Below are 18,221 nucleotides of genomic sequence, written 5' to 3'. Positions count from 1 at the left end.
GCGCGTCTGCATGTCAGGGCAACGTGTGATGTTATGTGTGTTGTGTATGGGGTGCACTGTGCCTGGTGTTTTTCTGTATGTTAGGAGGTCATGGGATGCTGGGACCCTGTGTGTCAGTGTGCTGCGTGTCTGGACGCTGGTGTCATCGCGTCTCTGTGTGTTGGTGCGTGTGTGTCCAGACTGCAGGGCTTGGTTTATGCCTCTGTGTGAGTATTTGTGTGTCTGGTTGCTGTGTGGGCATGTGTGGGGGCACGTGCTGTGACGTGTGTTTCTTATGTCAGAGCTCTCACTTGTGTAGGGGGCTAAATGGGGATCCCCAAAGGATAGTCACTTCAGATCCCTGGAACCTATGAATGGGACCTCATTTGGAATAAAGGTTTTGCAGACGTGATTAAGTTAAGGGTCTTGAAATGCAGAGATCATCCTGGATTATCCAGGTGGGCCCTATGTCCAGTGACAAGTGTCCTTGTAGGAGGGAGATTTGCCAGAGGTGATGTAACCCTGGAATCCAGGATGGAGTGGTGTGTCCATGAGCCCAGGAATCCCCCCAGGGCAGCCCCCAGAAGCTGGAGAGACGAGGAAGGGTTCTTTCCTGAGCCCAGGAAGGAGTGCTGCCCTGCTGGATTCCAGACTTGTGGCCTGTAGAACAGTGAGAAAGTTCGTTTCTGTTGTGTTAAGCCTCCCTGTTGTGGTCATCTGTTACAACAGCCCCAGGAACCTAACACACCTGTGTCCCTGCCCCTGGGTGCGGCCCATGGGGCAGCTGGGGCCAGCAGGGGCTTGGGGTACACAGGCGCCCCACCAGGATGGGACACCACTGCCCCCTGGTGGCCCCAGCTGGAGGCAGCTGGCCCAGGCGCCCCCTCCTCCCAGGCCCAGGCCCCACTCAAGGCTCTGAGCGTCCCCCACATGCCTGGGTGGCCAGAGTCAGACACCACACTCGCGGCACTTGAGAACCAAATTTATTTCTGATTTTTTGGTCAGAATATAAAAAAGCGCAAAACAAGGAAGATAAGACAGGAACACAGCGGGGCTGAGGGTCCAAGACAGGGAGGGAAAAGGGGAGAGAGACAGGAAGGGCTCCCTGGAAAGGGTCATGTCGTGATGGCATGAGGTGGCCAGGGATATTCAGGGCAGCCGGGCAGGATGAGGGGCTTCCCATGGGGAGGCGCACGGGATGGGGGGCACCAGGCCAGTTGTTCAAATTCCACATGGGACCTGCAACAACCAACCTCCCATCCTGAGGCTGGCACAGGGCGCGGCTTGGGATCTGGTGGCTCAGCCCCATCTGTCGCCAAGATTTTCAGAATCCCCAGGGGGTTGAGTGGGCAGAGGTGCAAGAGGGTGGGGCTGCCAGGACTGCCCTAGCTATCCCTCTGCTGGGCCCACGAGTGGTTGCTCAGGTGCTGGCTGGGTCTCCACTGGGTGGGCATGGGGGCTGCAGCTGTCAGAACAGTTCTTGTGTGGATCCGGGTTCTCCTGGGAAAGGGGCAGTGGGAACACCCACCCATGACTAAGCCTGGAAGGCAGTCTCCATGACCCTGGGAGGAGGGAGCCGTCCCGCAACCTAAGGCCAGGACACAGGTGAGCCTGGCACTGGGCGTGGGGTCCTCCTGGGGTCAGGCCTTGGGCGTGTGTCCCAGTCCCCGTGAGTAGATGGGGGCGTGGTGAGGGTTTCAAAACTGAGTGAGAGCCCTTGGCACGGTGGCTGGCTGGGCTGGGCCACTGGCCGTTCTCTGGGCAAGGACGGGGAGGGCCACACACCAAAGGGAACCTTGGCAGTTTACCCCACCTGTGTGGCAGTCCTCTAGGGGCTGGGGGAGGGCGTAAACGGGGCGAGGGGGCAGACCTCTGGCCCTGGGCGAGGGCAGGGTGCCTAGAAGACGCGTGACTCAGCAGGCGATGGAGGGTGCCGGCGAAGGGAATATAAATAAACAGACTCCTTGGGAGGCTGGGGGTGTCCAAACCGGCTCTGGCCCCAGGTGGCTGCCCTGCATGCTGCCAGCAGCACCAGGGGGCGGGCCTGGGCTCAGGTCCTGGGAGGAAGGGCCCCACTCAAGCAGCCCCTGCCTGCCCGCCCGCCCACTCCCAGGCCCTGCCCGGAGTGCACAACCAGAGGTGGCTGGAGGTGGCGACGCTCGTCCCACCTGTCCATGGGGCTGGGCTTGGCCCCTGGGGCGTCACGCGGGGTCTGAGAGGGGCTGCACGGCCAGCTCTGCCTCGTGCTCGTCAGGGGCTCCGGTCACAGTGCTGAGGTCCGGCGTTCAAGCCTAGGCAGCAGCTAGGACATGTTTCCGAAGGAAGCTGTGGGGCGAAGGGGGGTGAGGAGGGTCGGGGACCTCTGGCGTCACCCCCTCTCGCCCCAGGTGCAGGACAGCCCTTACTGGACAGCCCAGGTGCAGGACAGCCCTTACTGGGGTCCCTGGCCACCCTCCTGAGGTCAACCCACCCACCCTGCACTCCGGGCCTCGAGGCCCAGCCCCCCCAGGCCTTTCTGAACCCGTGGGCATTCCTGGCTCCTCCCACTGACCTTGGCTGAGCAGCTGCAGGCTCCGCCCCTCCTCGCGCACCTGCAGGCGCAGCAGCTGCTGCAGCACCTCCTGCCGCTGCGCCTCCTGCGCCAGCCCCATCCGTTGCAGCTTCTCCGCGTTCAGCCGCAGCAGTGCCCGGCCTGGGAGGGAGGGGAGAGGGGTTGAGCCGAGGTTGCCATCCAAGGGGTTTCGAGAGCAAAGGCGGAGAGAGAGAAGGCAGAGAGAGGAAGAGATGGGTCGGGTGGGCAGAGACAGACATGCAGAGAGAGACTCAGAGAGACAGGGCAAGAGAGGGAGAGAGGCGGAGGGAGGGCAAGGAGGAATGGTGGCTGAGCAGAGCAAAGCCAGGCGACGACGGAAACAGAGACAAAGCCCCAGACGGGAGAGGCCGACTGGGGAGGAAGCAGAAGAGAGAGGGGAGGGGGAGAAGGCTCTCCGGGGAGCCCGCCCCCGCCACACCCCAGCCCCCCAGCCCCCACGGCACCGGTGATGGCGTGCTGGGAGAAGGCCTCCACGTAGACGAGGTAGTTGTGGGGACAGTGCTTCTTGAGCCACTTGCAGACGTCCTGCTGACTCCACAGGACCACGGGCCTCGTCAGGCCACCCAGGGAGGGGCTTGTGTGGTACAGGCCATCGTGGTCAGAGTACAGCCGGCCCTGTGGGAAGAGGGGTGGCCGGTGGAGTGGGGTGGCAAGGAGGGCGGGGACTGAGGTGGGTGTAGTGTGTGGGTGGGTACCTGGGGGGCCTCGGTGCCAGGCTGCTGAAGGAGCTTGACCTGCCGGCTGCCAGCTGCCCTCTGGCTGCGGGAGTCGTGCCACGTGAGGCTGGTGCCCGGGGTCCGAGGCAGGGGGCAGGGGATGCTCTCGGCCGACACCGTGTGCTCCAGGAGGGTCCGGCAGAAGCTGAAGTGGGCAGTGGCTGCAAAGCAGGGGTGCCTGGTCACAGCGGTCAGGGGCAGGGGCTCCCTCCCTGTGATCCGGCTTCCTGCTCAGCCCATCTTTCCTCCACGGAAGAGGAGAGGCACGTTCCCAATTAGGGGTTCCCAAGCCTCCCCAAAGAGAAGGAAGTGTGCGCGAGCTGTCCTGAGAACTCCACCTTCAAGAAGCATAGTCTGTGCTCTGGGGAGCAGGATGGATTCTGTTTAATTAGAGACAGACGTGGCCACCAGGGAGCCTCACACTCGGAACCAGGGGGGCTCTCCTGGGACGGCCCTGGTCTTCTCCTTGGGCTGGCAGAGCCGCATCAGACCAGCGCGCACGCACGCACGGGGCTTGCCTGCGAGGAAACGCGGCCCCAGCGTCCTGGGAGACTCTGTGCTGTGGGGAGACCCCCGTGGCTGGGCTGCCTGCCCACGTGGTCGTCGAAGGCACCTGGTCCCTGCAGCCCCACCTGGCGTTCCTTGGAGGCTTGGCCTCCGTCCTGCTGTGCTCACTGGCTGTGACTTGTGAACGAGAAGAAGGCTGAACTCTGGGCAAGCCCACAAGGTTCCTGCTGCCCCTTCCTGCAGGACCCCTGGCGCAGGGCAGCTCCCGTGCATGGGAGCGTCAGCACAGCACACAGGCTGCACGCACGCGCTCGGGGACCCAGGCTGCCTCCTTGTGCTTTCTCTCCCCACGCCGGCTTCGTTACGCTCATCACCTTTTAGTTTTACCATCATTCTGTGCTGGTGGCTGACAGGAGTCAGGGGAGGGTAGACACCCGGACTGACCCCTCCCAAGGCCTTGCACAGGTCTTGGGACACAGGAGGTGCCCAGAAACATTGTGAATGACTGAATGGAGGGATGAAGGCTCCGTGTGGTGTCCACAAGTCAACAGAGCCCTGGGGAGAGACAGGAAGCAGGGCCCAGCCTTGCGCCGTCTTACAGCATCCACGCCCTGACTCAGCAGGCAGGATCGGGTTCCCAGGCCGGGGTCCTTCCCCCACGCCCTCAGCAGGAGAATTAGTGACCCTCCTACCACAGACACAGCCCCTCACCCCCACTGAGGGCAGGGCTTGGTGATGTGCCCAGGAGGTTTCAGTAATGAGGGAAACCCACATCTCCCACCCCCTCCTCCCTCCCCATTCTTACAACTTTGGAATCGGATGGCAACTCTGAACTTGAGGTCTGGGGTCGGACAGAGGGCGTGGCCGAGGGCGGTTCTAGTACGGTGGGAGGAGACCCATTCTAAGCAGGCACGTTTCGGGGGAGGGACCCCGGGTCTCAGGGCTTCGCCTGGAGGGGCCTCCAGGCGGGAGAACCAGTCGGACGCCTCGGCCCGCGCCGCACCTGTCCTGGGCCCGCCGGGCCCCGCCCATTTCCTGCCCGCGCTGGGGGAGGGCTCTCCGTTCGTCTGTCGGTCCGTCCCTCCTTTCCAGCCCCAACGTCAGAATTCCAGGAGGAAATGGGGCGGGGACCCCCTCTGGGCCCCACTGCAGGGGCCGGGGAAGGTTTTACCCGCGCGAAGGAAAAGGTGACCGCGGGGTGGTGCTAGCCTGGGGACAGGAGCCTCGGCGGGTCACCTCCCCCAAACCAGGGCGCGCCGATCCCCAAGGCCTGACCGCCGCCCCCCACCCCCGCCCTCGCCCCAGCGCGGGATAAAGACACTGGGAACCCCGTTCGGCCGGGACGCGCCCCCTACTCCGAGCGCGGCTGCAGTTTGGACTTCGCTAGGACCCGGCCCTGTCCCTCCGGTCCTCGAGCCCCCAGACCGCGATAGCTCCGCGCCCGGGTCCAGCCCTGCTCACCGTCCACATCCCGGCGCTCCCCGAATCCGGCGCGCACAGCCCCGGCGCGGCCTCGCGGGGGGCTCGGCTTGGTCCTCAGCTCCGTGAACATGGGGCCCGCGGGTCCCCAGCCGGTGCACACGCCCCTCGCCGGGCGCAGGGCGGCCCGTGTGGCCGGCGGGGAACGCGCGCCGCTGCCCCGCCCCAGCCGGCCCCGCGCCCGAGCCGGTCCCCGCGCCCGGCGAGTCTGCGCGGCGAGGCACCTGCTGCCGATCCCTGAGAGCGGGGCGCGCTCCGGGAGCTCCGAGGGGTGTCGGCGGCGCGCGGATGTGCGAGCGCGGAGGGCGTCTGCCGGGGCAAGGGGCGGCTGTGCGCACCTGGGCATGGCGCCAAGGACGAGTGACTCTGTGCGGCCGCCCGGGGTCCAGGCGTCTGCAGGAGCATCTGAGGGTGCCTTAGCCCTCTCTGCGTATGGAGAGGAGGGGGTATCCTACCTGCTCCTGGGACCCTCTGCCCCATGGGGCCTAGGTCAAGGGCCAGACCCACCACTTCCCTCCATTCTCCTTTGTCAATTTACTTACTCATTCCTTTATTCATGCATTCTCCAGAGCTCTCTGGAGGTTTCTCTCTCGAACGGGCACTTGCTTCCCTAGAGAAGCCAGTTTGACGCGCTCTTACCTCCCCCTCCCCACTCTGTGAACTTCAGGAGGACATCAGGGTCTCTCCCCTTCCCTCTGTAGCCCCAGAATGTGGCTCAGTGCCCAGGATGTGGCGCCGAAAAGGGGTAGGCTGGGGACAGGGAGGCGAGAGAAACTCCGAGGGGGCTGCAGCAGGCAGGGGTGTGTGCTTGCTTCAGGACCCCAGTGAGAAGTGTTAGGGTGGGCTGGGGGCTGCCTGGTCCAGCAGAAGGCTAGACTTGTGACCAGCTTTTTGCCTGCTCTGCCAGGAGCCCAAGGGCTCTCCCCAGGTGTATGTGGGGACCAAAGAATGTCCCACCGCCACCTGAGCGAAGGTGCACATGGACACACAGTATCCAGATAACCGTCCTGCGTGTCCACCTAAAATACGAGCACGGGTGGTCGGACTTGCACCCGTGCGCACCAGCACACACGGAATTCACCCACATGCTGTGACCGCCCGTGCCCACAATACTGACTTGTTCTGCTGCATTTATTTATTTTCGTCAGTTAGCTCTCTAGGGTCTGGGCTCTCACGGTCACCGGAATCACCGGAATGTTCAGGGTATGGTGGGGGTGTGGGCGGGGCCGGAACTGGGCCCAGGAATCTGAGCGCGGAGAGCTAGGGCAGCAGTCTGTACCGCCATCAGGGCACATACACCCCGCACAAGCCCTACACAGTCGGCTAGGCGTGCAGTCTGCTCAGGTGTGTTAGGCCCTGCCCCGGGGCCAAGGAGACTCTGAAGAGCAGGGTGGGAGGCTCAGGGAGGAAGGGGACCCATGGGTCCTGCTCGTACAGGCAGGTCTCAGAAATGCATCGAAAACACGCAGTAAGCAGGGCCGCCCCTGCTCAGTTTTGAGGTCCCCCAGGGCTAGTCCAGGAGCACATCGCCTGCCCGCCGCACCAGGAGCGGGCGCTACAGCACACGCGCTCGCCGCGTCTCTGTCCCCTTAGCCGCGGTCCAGAGCCGCCGGGAGCCGCCGGAAGTCGAGTTTCGGGAACTTCCGGCCAGGGAACCCGCGGTGGGCGGGGCTACGTGGGACGACGCGCTCTGCTTCCGGGGCGCGGGTGACGCGGGCAGTGATCCTTCCTGTTACAGAGCCTCGGACGTGTGTGGTTTTTCGCCTCCGGCCGCGGCCTCCATCCCTTCCCTTCTTGGCCGTCGCCGTCACCGGCGCCATGAACAAGAAGAAGAAGCCGTTCTTGGGCATGCCCGCCCCGCTCGGCTACGTGCCGGGGCTGGGCCGCGGGTGAGGCCTGGGGCGGGCCGCGCGCTGGGGCAAGGGGCCCGGGCGGGGCTGGGCGGCCGCCGACAGCGACGGGGAGGACGAGAACAGGGATGGCGCGGGGTTGGCCTGATCTTGGTGGGAAGAACGGCGCTCTGGGTTAGAGCCGACCCGAGGGAGGCTGTCTGCCCCTAGGAGGCGGGACGCTTGGGTTTGAAGCGACGACCCTGAGTCCGGTTTCTGTCCCTGGGGTGGGTGGCAGCACCGTCTTGCGAGTCTGCCGTGGCGAGGACGCACATCTCCGTGCCGTAGTCGGAGCTCTGTGGCTACCCTCCCCCACCCCAGGCCGGGCAGACCGGCCCCCCCCATTCTTGGCTTGAGCGTGACTGATTCTCTAACCACGATCCGGGCTGGAGTCCTCTGTGTGGCCTCTCACGGTGGTACCTCATTCTTCCTCTGAGGTGCTGGTGGTCACATTAATGCTTCTTCAGACTCTCTACTCCCCAGGGGTAGGGATGGCATCTGTGAGCCTTGTGACTGGGTCCCCCAGGTCAGATGACTACCGTGTATTGTTGAGTACGTGAGCAGGCATCATCGCCGTGTTTATCTGTTATTCGTTTGATCAGGTTTCTCTTGTTGGGAGTATTACTTCCAGCGGTATCTGGGGCACACACAAGTCTAAGATCTTGACAGTGTCTTCAGAGGACCTGCAGTTTACTAGGGGAGATGAGGTGTTTGCATAAATAAGTACATAAAGAGGAACAGATTTAGAATTCTGGGGTTCCAGCGATCAACGTCTGAGCCAAGTTCAGAAGGACGTAGGGGTGTACAGACGTGGCAGGGTTAGAGGAGAAACTGCTGCTTTGTGTGTTGGGCATTTGAGAAGGAAGATGAGGTGTGGAGGAAGAGGAAGGAGTTGTGAGGAGTCTGTGTGGGTGGGATGTGCGGTGGGTGGTGTGGAGCTGCAGGGGCGGGGGGACCAGAGCCCCTGTAGGCACTGGAGAAGTAGACACCTCAGTACGCTGTGCTCAGAGCTGTGCTGAAGCAGAGGAAAGCTCCGCGCGGGGGTAGCTAACTTGGGTCCCAGCTGTGATGGGAGTCACGGTCTTGGAGGAGGGATTTTGGCGGTAGACCCCGTAGAATTTAGAGACAGATGGGAGGGAGAGGGAGGCAGAGCTGATGCCGTGGTACCTGGGACGGCACTGCCACCATCGGCTGAAACGACCCAGAGCAACTGTAGGGCAGGCACCGAAGGGGAACTCCGACTGGGCCACGTTGGGTTTGGGGGCCTGGTTGGATTCAGAGAGAGGGCTGCTTGGCAGATTGTTGGAAACGGGAGACTGTGACCTGGGAGCAGAGGGGTCTGGTGCCCGGGGGAATCTCCCTCAGGGAGAATGTGGGGTGGCAGAAGGTAGCCTCAGAACCTTCTCAGGTTTCTCTCTTGAAGAGGACAGCTGTGTGGAGTTCACTGCTTCTGGGCTCTTTGGGGGTTTCCCGGAGGAGTTAGAAGAAGAGGTGTCATTAGGTGACAGCTGCGGAGGGTCTTGGCACAGGAACAAGGCCACTCAAATAAATGGGCATCTTGGGGTCTCCTGCAGTGCCACTGGCTTCACCACCCGCTCGGACATCGGGCCTGCCCGGGATGCCAATGATCCCGTGGATGACCGCCATGCGCCCCCAGGCAAGAGGACTGTCGGGGACCAGATGAAGAAGAGCCAGGCTGCGGATGACGATGACGAGGACCTCAATGACACCAACTATGATGAGGTGACTTGTGAGGGGCTCCCCGGCCAGCGTCCACGTTCTTAACCCAGTGTGCTGTTGACATCTGTGATGAGTGGCTTGGAGTGGTGGGTCCATTGCCTGTTCCAGCTAGTCAGGGCATCGGGGATAGCTCAAACAGAGTTTGAGAGGGGAGCAGGAAAAATATGAGGAAATGTGCCCTTCTGTGGTCTCTTCAGAAGAGATGCACTTGCACATGTTAGAACTGCTGCGTTGCTGCTGTGTCTTGGCTGGTCTTTAATGATGAAAATTTTAAGTGGAATTGGTAATATTTACGTTCTTTTGCTTTAGTGCTTGTTTTCTTAATGAATTCATGTTTGGTCTATTGAAGTCTTTTACAGATATGTTACAACAGGCGGCATTTTTCCTCAGAGAAAAGTTTTTTAAAAATTCAATTTCGAGTAATTTTAAAGTTACAGAGAACTTTCAAAAATAATATGGAGACTTCCTGCATACTCTTCACAAGTTTCTCCCCATCTCACATGACCCTAGTACTATTATTATTTTTTTATTTGTAAATTTTTAAAAACTTTCATTTTTTTTGGTTGCACCGCATGGCACGTGGGATCTTAGTTCCCCGACCAGGGATCGAACCAGTGCCCCCTGCAGTGGAAGCACGGAGTCTTAACCACTGGACCGCCAGGGAAGTCCCTATTTTTAAAATTTTTATTTATTTTACCTTTGTTTTTATTTTGAGGTATAGTTGATTTACAACGTTGTATTAATTTCTGCTGTACAGCAAAGTGACTCAGTTATACAGATATATACATTCTTTCCCATTACGGTTTATCCCAGGGTATTGAATTGGGTGTTCTGTGCACCCTAGTACTGTTATTGAAACCAGGAAATTAACACTGACGCAGCAATATTAACTAACCTGTAGATCTTACTTGAATTCCACTGGTTTTTCCACCTGTGTCCTACTTCTGGCCCAGGACCCTACGTTGCATTTAGTTGTGCCTCCTTAGTGTCCTCTGGTTGGTGTGGATACTCTCTCTTTCATGCCCTTGACAATTTTGAAGAGTACTCACCAGCTATTTTGTTATCCTTCAATTTGGGTTCGATTGATTGAAAAAAATTGTTGAGCAAGCATTTGGAGCTAGACGTGTTCTATTATTGATGTTTCTGTTGGTGGGGGTCGTATTGGAGAAAAGCTGACACTCTAAGTATGTTGTTTGGTTCTCAGTTTAACGGCTATGCTGGGAGCCTCTTCTCAAGTGGGCCCTACGAAAAAGATGACGAGGAAGCAGATGCTATCTATGCAGCCCTGGATAAAAGGATGGACGAAAGAAGGAAAGAGAGAAGGTAAGACAAATTGTCGTTTTTCATGCTGTGTTTATCCAACTTAAAAAAAAGCGTTTGTTTGTTTGTTTTTGGGCTGCACCGCGTGGCCTGCGGGATCTTAGTTCCCCGACCAGGGATCAAACCCGTGCCCCGTGCAGTGGAAGCGCAGAGTCTTAACTGCTGGACTGCCTGGGAAGTCCCAGAAAGTTTTGTTTCGATTTATTTCAGACTTGGAGAAAATTTGCAAGAATAGGAGATGTGTCTGCTCAGCTTTGAGGCTGCCTGGGGCTTGGTCTGTGGCAGCCACACTTGGAAAACCCTGGACTGTTGCACAGTAGCCTTGGGGGCTGGGGACTGGAGTGGAGAGCTTAGGAGCTCCGTGTTTGACTTCCCAGAAATCGACAGAATTTGGGGGATTATTCTGCCTGTGCATCAGGGTTACCATCTTTGAAATGGGCGTGGTGATGTTGATGAGTGTATGTTAAGTAATTTGGAGGTTCACTGAAGATGGCAAATGACCATTGCAGTCCTCGTGGGCATGCGGCTGTGTCTTGAGAATCTTACTGCACAGGTCATTGTTGAGCTGGGCTGGTGGGGACAGACTCCAGTGAGCTGGAGGGTGCGAGGCCCAGGCAGGCTGTGGGAGGGGCACCCTCTGTTCCTGGGGGTCCGTTGGGGGAAGACCACTCCCCCGCAGAGCCCTCCTGTTTTGCCTCTGGGGCTCTCAGGTGGGTGTGTTGGATTGAACTTGGCCCAGCACGTCTGTCCTTGATGTTACCTCATTGGCAACTTTCTGATTCCTTGTCATTTTCTGGGGAAATATATGCAAAGTCAACATAGGATCCTGCAAACTATGATAAGTTTTATTGCTTCATAACATGTTTATATTTTTTACTACAAAAAGAATGCATTCTCACTCTAGAATATTAGGACAATAAGTTTAAGTGTAAGTAATGTTTATTCACAAGCATGGAAGGTGACAGTTAACGTTTTGGTTTACTTTTTTCTTTCTATTGCTCATTATACGTACAGTTTTTTTTTCATAACTTGTAGAATTTTTAGTTTTCTCAAAATCACATTAGAAGAGTGAAGTACCGTTCTTCAGGGGAGTTTTTTAAAAGCACGTTATTTAATCAATGTGCATGAACTTATACGTATCGTAATTTGGTGGTTTTGCATATTAAAGAAGACTTGATTCCAATCTTCTGGAATTCATTCATTAAAAAAATCTGAGTGATGTGGATACATACAGAAAATTGTTGTATTAAGTGGTTTTAGGGAAGTGGTTGGCTTTTGAAAACTTTTCACAATACAAAAGAGCAGAAGGAACAGCGTAGCAGACAGGCGTGTGCCCCCACGTAGTCCGCACTATTCGGTTTGCACATTCGCTTCTGCTTCTGCAGGTGGGCTTTGCTGGCTCCCGTTGGTGTCAGTTCGCCCTGGCGCTGAGCAGTCCATCCTTGTTACCTGGTAGCCAGTCCACATCCACTGTTCCCTGCTTGTCCCCAGAACTTTGTAGAACTGCCTTTTACGAGCCATGACGCAGTCAGCACCACTGCTCAGGCATGTCCCCTAGCCACCACCACCCCTTTACGGAACGACTGCCCACCTCCTCATGGCACCCTTTCACTTGTTGCGCTCTCAGCGTTTCCTGTGGATTGGAAGTTGGAGCCTGAGGCTTGATTCAGATCAGTGGAGCACTTTTGGCCAGAAAACCTGATGGTATCTGTGCGAGCTGCTTCCCATCAGGAGCTGTGATGCCAGGCAGTCTCCAGCCGGTTGAGAGGTGTTTGTCTTTTCCAAGCACGTCGTTATTCACAACGCATTCAAGTTCCTGTCTGACCTTGTGGAGGGAAATATAAATCTCAGCGTCGGGAAGCCCTGGCTGCCGGGCTCATGTCTACTCCGGTTTGCCTAACTTGGTCGATACTTTGTCACCATTGCCCACGGCTCTTTGAGTTCACGTGTGACCTGGTCCTAAGTCACCAGGAACCCATTTGGATGGGCAGCTAGGACAACGGTTCAGCTTTTCTTCTGAGCTGAGTTATTCAGAGGATGGCCCTACCTTTGGGACTTTATAGAATTTTAAAGCAGTAAATATACTTGTTTTTAAATGCAGGTATTTAATGGAGTAAGACAACTTGCTTTTTATTTTAGTGAGTTCTGCATGTTTTTATCTGGTAGCGAGTTGAGTTATTTGTGAATGTATCCATTGTTGCCTTAAAATAGATTTGATTTAACTGCTAAGTGTGTGGAATTACTCTTTTTGGTGAGTTAATTAGGAAGGATAATAAAGTGACTTTGTTTCAGAATGGACATCCAGGATTTCTAATACGTGCACACGTTTTACTTCTAGGGAGCAAAGGGAGAAAGAAGAAATTGAGAAATACCGTATGGAGCGCCCCAAAATCCAGCAGCAGTTCTCAGATCTCAAAGTGAGCAGATGGGTGGCCTGCTGTTCCTCGTGGCCTTCCCAGCGGAGAACAGACGCGCTGGGGCACAGCTGATGAGACGAGCACAACTTTGCTCACTCTGCCCTTTCTTTAATTCAGAGGGTAGAAGAAGGGCCCTGCTTGGGTGTGCTTAATTATACGTGTGTGTGCAGAAAAGCTCTCCTCCCCAGAAGAGGGGGGGCAGAGGAGCTGATTTTCTTTGTAACTTTGTACCTATGTCCATTCAGACATCAGGTTTTCTGAACCGTGTTCCCTGGGCTTTGACAGAACAATTTAAATCTGAGTGAAGTAGAGCAGCCCCAACAGGTTGATTTTTCTAATCGAAGTAGATGAACCGTGTCTGCATCAGAGTCCTCAAGGCATCATGACTTGGGCGATAGGGGTCAGGGAGAACATCATTTTTCTTGTGCGTGTGCAATTCTGCCAGAGAATTAATGTTTGGGGGCCGGGTGTTTCCAGAGGAAGTTGGCAGAAGTCACAGAAGAAGAGTGGCTGAGCATCCCTGAGGTCGGCGACGCCAGAAACAAGCGGCAGCGGAACCCCCGCTATGAGAAGCTGACCCCCGTTCCCGACAGCTTCTTTGCCAAACATTTACAGACTGGAGAGAACCACACTTCAGTAGATCCCCGGCAGACTGTGAGTACCCACAGAGAAGGCAAACGGGGCTCCTTGTGTCTGGTCGGACAGATCAGGACGGGGGGCGGGGGCAGCGCTGGAGGAGCCGGAGTATGTGCTCCTGCTGTGCCACGGCTGAGTCTGTCCGACGGTTCAGACGTCGGGCTCCAGTGGAAAGAGTTTCCAGAGATGAGAATGAAGTGCATGCAAACGCAAGCCAGCGTCTTGTCCTTGCTTCCCCCAGCAATTTGGAGGTCTGAACACACCCTATCCAGGCGGACTGAACACTCCATACCCAGGTGGGATGACACCTGGATTGATGACACCCGGCACAGGTGAGCTGGACATGAGGAAGATCGGCCAAGCCAGGAACACTTTGATGGACATGAGGCTGAGCCAGGTGAGAGGTCGTGTCATGCGTTATGTTCCTACAGATCATATTAAAGAATTTTTGTTTTGCTTATAAAACTAATTTATATTTGTGAAAAGTTCACCCTTTGAAGGGCTTCGTCACATGTTAAACAGACCTGTGACATGTCCAATTCCCTGTCCCATTACACAGTGTGATGGGATTCTGCACGTAGGCTGGTGCGTGTGTCGACCCGGGGCGGGCACAGGTGTGCTGCATTCGGTGCCAGCAGCGAAGGGCCACCTGATGCGGTTCTCCTGCTCCCTTGGGGCTTGGGGTCTGTGGCAGGTGATAGAGGGCTGCCTGAGGAGCAGCCCAGACAGGCACTCGTGACAAGCCACGTGCTTACTGTTGATGTCGCTTAATGCCCTTCCCTCTTTACATAAAAGTTAAACGTACGTGTGTTCCTCCTGCACCCTAGTGAATCCTTGTGTCCTTACGGGGCGTGCACTTGGTTCCGTGCTCTAGAAAACCCAGGCAGAGTGAAGACCCTTTCTCATGTGACATGCACGTCAGAAACCGTGAAGGAAAATACTTTCAAATTGACTACATACAAGTCAAAAACTTTTGCACGATAGAAAGCACTGTAAAGTCAAGAGAACCAGCAAATCGGGAAGGAGTCATGCACATGAAAACCAGACCCAGCGTAGTCGTGTGTGTTGAAGAGAGTGTGGACCTGCACAGGCCAGGACGTGACCAGGGCGGCACACCCACACCACTGGGGAATGCTTTGTGTTAAACATTTTTATGGAAAAATTTCACAGATAGTTAGAAAAACAGCAGAGTGAAGTACTCAGCCATTCCTGTTGCTTCAGTGGGAAACTTAAATTTTAATTGAGCTTTTGCTATACTTGAGTTTTTTACGGTGAGCAGGTATTTTACAGTAAAAAAATAAGTAGTAGCTTACAGATCCAAAAAATTGCACGCTTTCATGCTACTAGACGTGTATTTACTTTATAAGTTGGAGAGTAGTTCATTGTGAATATCGTGATTTAGTCTTCGATTGATGGACCTTTTGGGTGGTTTCTGCTTGTTCGTGGTTACAAACCATGTTTTTTTTATTTTTTAATAAATTTATTGTTTATTTTTGGCTGCGTTGGGTCTCCGATGCTGCGCGCAGGCTCTTCTCTAGTTGCAGCGAGCGGGGGCTACTCTTCGTTGAGGTTCGTGAGCTTCTCATTGCGGTGGCTTCTCTTGTTGCGGAGCAGGGGCTCTAGGCGCTCAGGCTTCAGTTGTTATGGCACGTGGGCTCTAGGGCACGCGGGCTCAGTAGTTGTGGCGCGCGGGCTGAGTTGCTCCGTGGCATGTGGGAATCTTCCCAGGGATCAGGGATCGAGCCCGTGTTCCCTGCATTGGCAGGCGGATTCTTAACCACTGCGCCACCAGGAAAGTCCCACAAACCATGTTTTGATGAACTCCTCCTGCTTCTATCTTTGCAGATTTAAGTAAATATTTTTACAGTATCTTTAAAGTGGAATTGTTGGATTGGCATATTTTCACTTAGGTGCTGAATTGTCTCTCAAAGGCACGACATTCCACACTCGGCAACATGGGGGAGCTGGTTGTGCCATCGATCACCCCCCGCCCCCACCCCATTGGCAGCTCTGGTCTGGGGGCCTTTGTGAGGCCCGTTCCCTCCAACAAGCCTCCGCTTAATTTGCATCCTTGTGAGTGGTGAGGTTCAGCTTCATTTCCGTTGCATAGATCTAGTTTGTTGTTTCTTTCACACTTGTGTGTAAAATGTAGAGAAAAAATAGTAATGTTTTGTGCTAAGATATGTATAAGATGAAACTTAAAGATTTAGCTGTTTCTGAGTGTATAGCTCAGGGGCATCGAGTCCATGCATATTGAAGTACTGTCTTCATTGCTATAACTTTATAGTAAGTCTTTAAGTTGGGTCGTGTTCTCCGACTTTGTTCTTCTGCTTCAATGTTGTGATGGCTGTTCTGGGTCCTTTGCCTCCTCTCCATGTGAACTTTAGAATTTGCTTGTCAATATCTACAAAGTAACGGGGATTTTGGTTGGGAATGTGTTGAATCTACAGATCAAGTTGGGAAGAACTGACATCTTGACAATACTGAGTTTTCCTGTGCGTGAACGTGGAATCTCTCTCCATTGTTACAGTTTTTCTTTGATTTCATTTGTTAAGGCTTTGTAGTTTTTCCTCTTACAGATCTTGTACGTAATTGTTAGGTTAACGTCTAGGTATGGTTGACCCTTGAACAGTGTGGGGTGTCAGGGGCACTGACCCTGTATGCAGTTGAGGGCCGTCCACGGCCGTCGGTTCAGCCAGCTGCAGATCGTGTAGCGGTGTGGTATGTGTTGAGGGGAAAAATCCAGGTATAAATGGACCCACACAGTTCAAACCCGTGTTCAAGGGTCCACCGTGTTTCACAGTTTTGGGGGCTCTTGTAAATGCTGTTGTGTTTTTAATTTCAGATTCGACATATTCACTGCTGGTATGTAGGATAGTGATTGATATTAACCTTGTATCCTGCAGCCCTGCAGTAATTACTTATTAGTTCTAGGAGTTTTCTGTTGATTTTTGTCAAATCTTCTACATAGATAATCAATCAAGTTGCCTGCAAACAAAGGGAGTTTTCTTTCTTCCCGTCGCTTTTCCTCTCATCCTTTCCTTGTCCTGCTGCATTTTTGCCCACTTTTTACTCAGGTGGTTTTGTTTTTGTCGTTGTCATGGTAACTTTAAGACACAACTTGAGAGAGTGCTACAGTGAACTGCTCCGTGAAAATGTAAAGAACGTTAGCTGAGATCATCAATCTTTGTGATTTCCGGGTTTCAATCATTCTTAGATGGACCTTATGTTCAGTTAGGCTTTTCCCCCTGGGACTTTTATGTTTTCTTTTTTTTATAAAATCTTTGTTCTGTGTGGGTGAAATTTGCTTATTATCGCTACAAACTATTGTTTGAGTTAAGGTTGTTTTCTTACTTGAAAGTTCCCATGCCCGCTGGTAGTCGGGATTATGGGAAGGGGCTCCAGGGACCCTCCGAGGACTTCGTTCCAGGCAGTCCTGGCTCTGTCCGACTAGCTGGGCTTGGCCTGTCTTGCAGGTATCTGACTCGGTGAGTGGGCAGACTGTGGTTGACCCCAAAGGCTATCTGACAGATTTGAATTCCATGATCCCGACTCATGGAGGGGACATCAAGTGAGTACCCTGCAGGGCCAGTGGCTGGGTGGGCTCGGCTTGCTGGGAATGTGTTGGATTTTATTTGAAGAATACGCAGCCAGAACAGGATGTGGATGTTCTAAGAAAGGTAGAGTGGGGTTGTTTGATTTCGCCTTTAAGATATATCTGTACCCGTTCACCGTGGACGTTAAATTTGTTACAGATGACATTCCAAATCTGTGTGTGTGCCGAGCTAGCGAGCAGCTTGACGATTGCGTCCCGTGTTTCTGACCTTGACCTTGGGCTCGATGCCTGTGTGTGTGGAGGTGCCGCAGACTTGGAAGGGTGCCGACTGAGTTCTGACTTGGTTCTGTCAGCAGGGGCATCAGATGTGACGGTCTGGACACTGTCTGCAGTGGCACCCTCCTCCGGGCCGGGCGCCCTCAGCAGGTGGTGGCCTGACCCAGTGCTTTCTCGCCTGCACAGTGACATCAAGAAGGCCAGGCTGCTGCTCAAGTCTGTTCGGGAGACAAACCCTCACCACCCGCCAGCCTGGATCGCGTCGGCCCGCCTGGAGGAAGTCACTGGGAAGCTGCAGGTGGCTCGGAACCTCATCATGAAGGGGACAGAGATGTGCCCCAAGGTAGGGCGCCTTCCCCAAGCTGCACCCTGCCCCTGAGGGGCTTCAGCGTCTGGGACGCCACGCAGGACGCCGTGGGAGTGAGCTGGGCTTGGAGGGAATTGCCTGCCTTTTGGTGTTGAAGCTGCAGGCGGTGGGACAGGCGAGGAGGGGAAGAAAAGTTGGGAAAGGGTTTTTCCTGCTTATTTTTACTTGGAGTGAAAGCCTGACTGCCGCTACTTCAACAGGGAGATAACCTTAACTAGAGAGACCAAGGCTGGTCAGCCCTTCGCCCTCCCTGACGTCAGAAACCTGGAGGTGGGCCTGACTCTTAGGGGGTGTGATTGGATCAGCTCCAGAAAGTCCTGAGACCCTCTGAGGGACTGTACGTTCACTGTGAAGGCTGGGGCACCGTGACAGCCAGAGGTGCCCTGCGAATCCTTCCCCCAGGACGTTAGCATCAATCCGAACCTCCCAGGCAGACGCAGGGCTGCCTGCCTGTGTGTCTCTACCTCGTCGTGGGTTGACTTCCTACCCTGAGCGCAGGCTGTGCTCTCCTCACAGTGTGGTGGCGTGTCTTTCCCACACAGGCACAGACGTGCTGTAGCTACGCTCCCACGTGTGGGGCTTTCAGGGGGTCTCTGGCGCAGGCGTGCTGGGCGCCCAGCTCACCGTAAACCCCGGGCCCCGCGGGTGGGAGGACCCTGGCCCCCCTGCCTCCAAGGCTCGTGTGTACCCTTCTGGGGTGCCTGCCGCCCCACCAGCCTGTGCGTACACTGTCTGTCCTGTTCCTT

General features: G+C 55.3%; 2 protein-coding genes across 2 annotated transcripts in view; one reads left to right on the top strand and one right to left on the bottom strand.

The window, feature by feature from the left end:
- Nucleotides 1-953: 953 nt before the first annotated feature.
- Nucleotides 954-5,620, bottom strand: SAMD10 (sterile alpha motif domain containing 10). The gene is made up of 5 exons (XM_060033240.1): nt 5,257-5,620; nt 3,268-3,449; nt 3,016-3,187; nt 2,531-2,671; nt 954-2,304 (listed from the first exon to the last, which is right to left on the bottom strand). Exons 1-5 carry the CDS (start codon nt 5,618-5,620, stop codon nt 2,282-2,284), a joined length of 882 nt encoding a protein of 293 aa, XP_059889223.1. The 3' UTR covers nt 954-2,281.
- A 1,371-nt stretch (nt 5,621-6,991) lies between these two features.
- PRPF6 (pre-mRNA processing factor 6) overlaps nt 6,992-18,221 on the top strand; it is a 33,499-nt gene continuing 22,269 nt past the window's right edge. The window contains exons 1-8 of the mRNA XM_060033239.1: nt 6,992-7,163; nt 8,738-8,906; nt 10,108-10,226; nt 12,562-12,640; nt 13,118-13,294; nt 13,518-13,673; nt 16,753-16,847; nt 17,295-17,451. Of these exons, the coding sequence (XP_059889222.1) occupies nt 7,093-7,163; nt 8,738-8,906; nt 10,108-10,226; nt 12,562-12,640; nt 13,118-13,294; nt 13,518-13,673; nt 16,753-16,847; nt 17,295-17,451 (1,023 nt within the window). The 5' untranslated portion in view covers nt 6,992-7,092. The remainder of the gene's footprint in view (nt 7,164-8,737; nt 8,907-10,107; nt 10,227-12,561; nt 12,641-13,117; nt 13,295-13,517; nt 13,674-16,752; nt 16,848-17,294; nt 17,452-18,221) is intronic.

This window comes from Delphinus delphis, chromosome 15, assembly GCF_949987515.2.
Source record: "Delphinus delphis chromosome 15, mDelDel1.2, whole genome shotgun sequence".
Lineage (NCBI taxonomy): Eukaryota > Metazoa > Chordata > Mammalia > Artiodactyla > Delphinidae > Delphinus > Delphinus delphis.
Note: the sequence above shows the minus strand (reverse complement) of the source record. Positions and strands in the feature narration are given on the sequence as shown.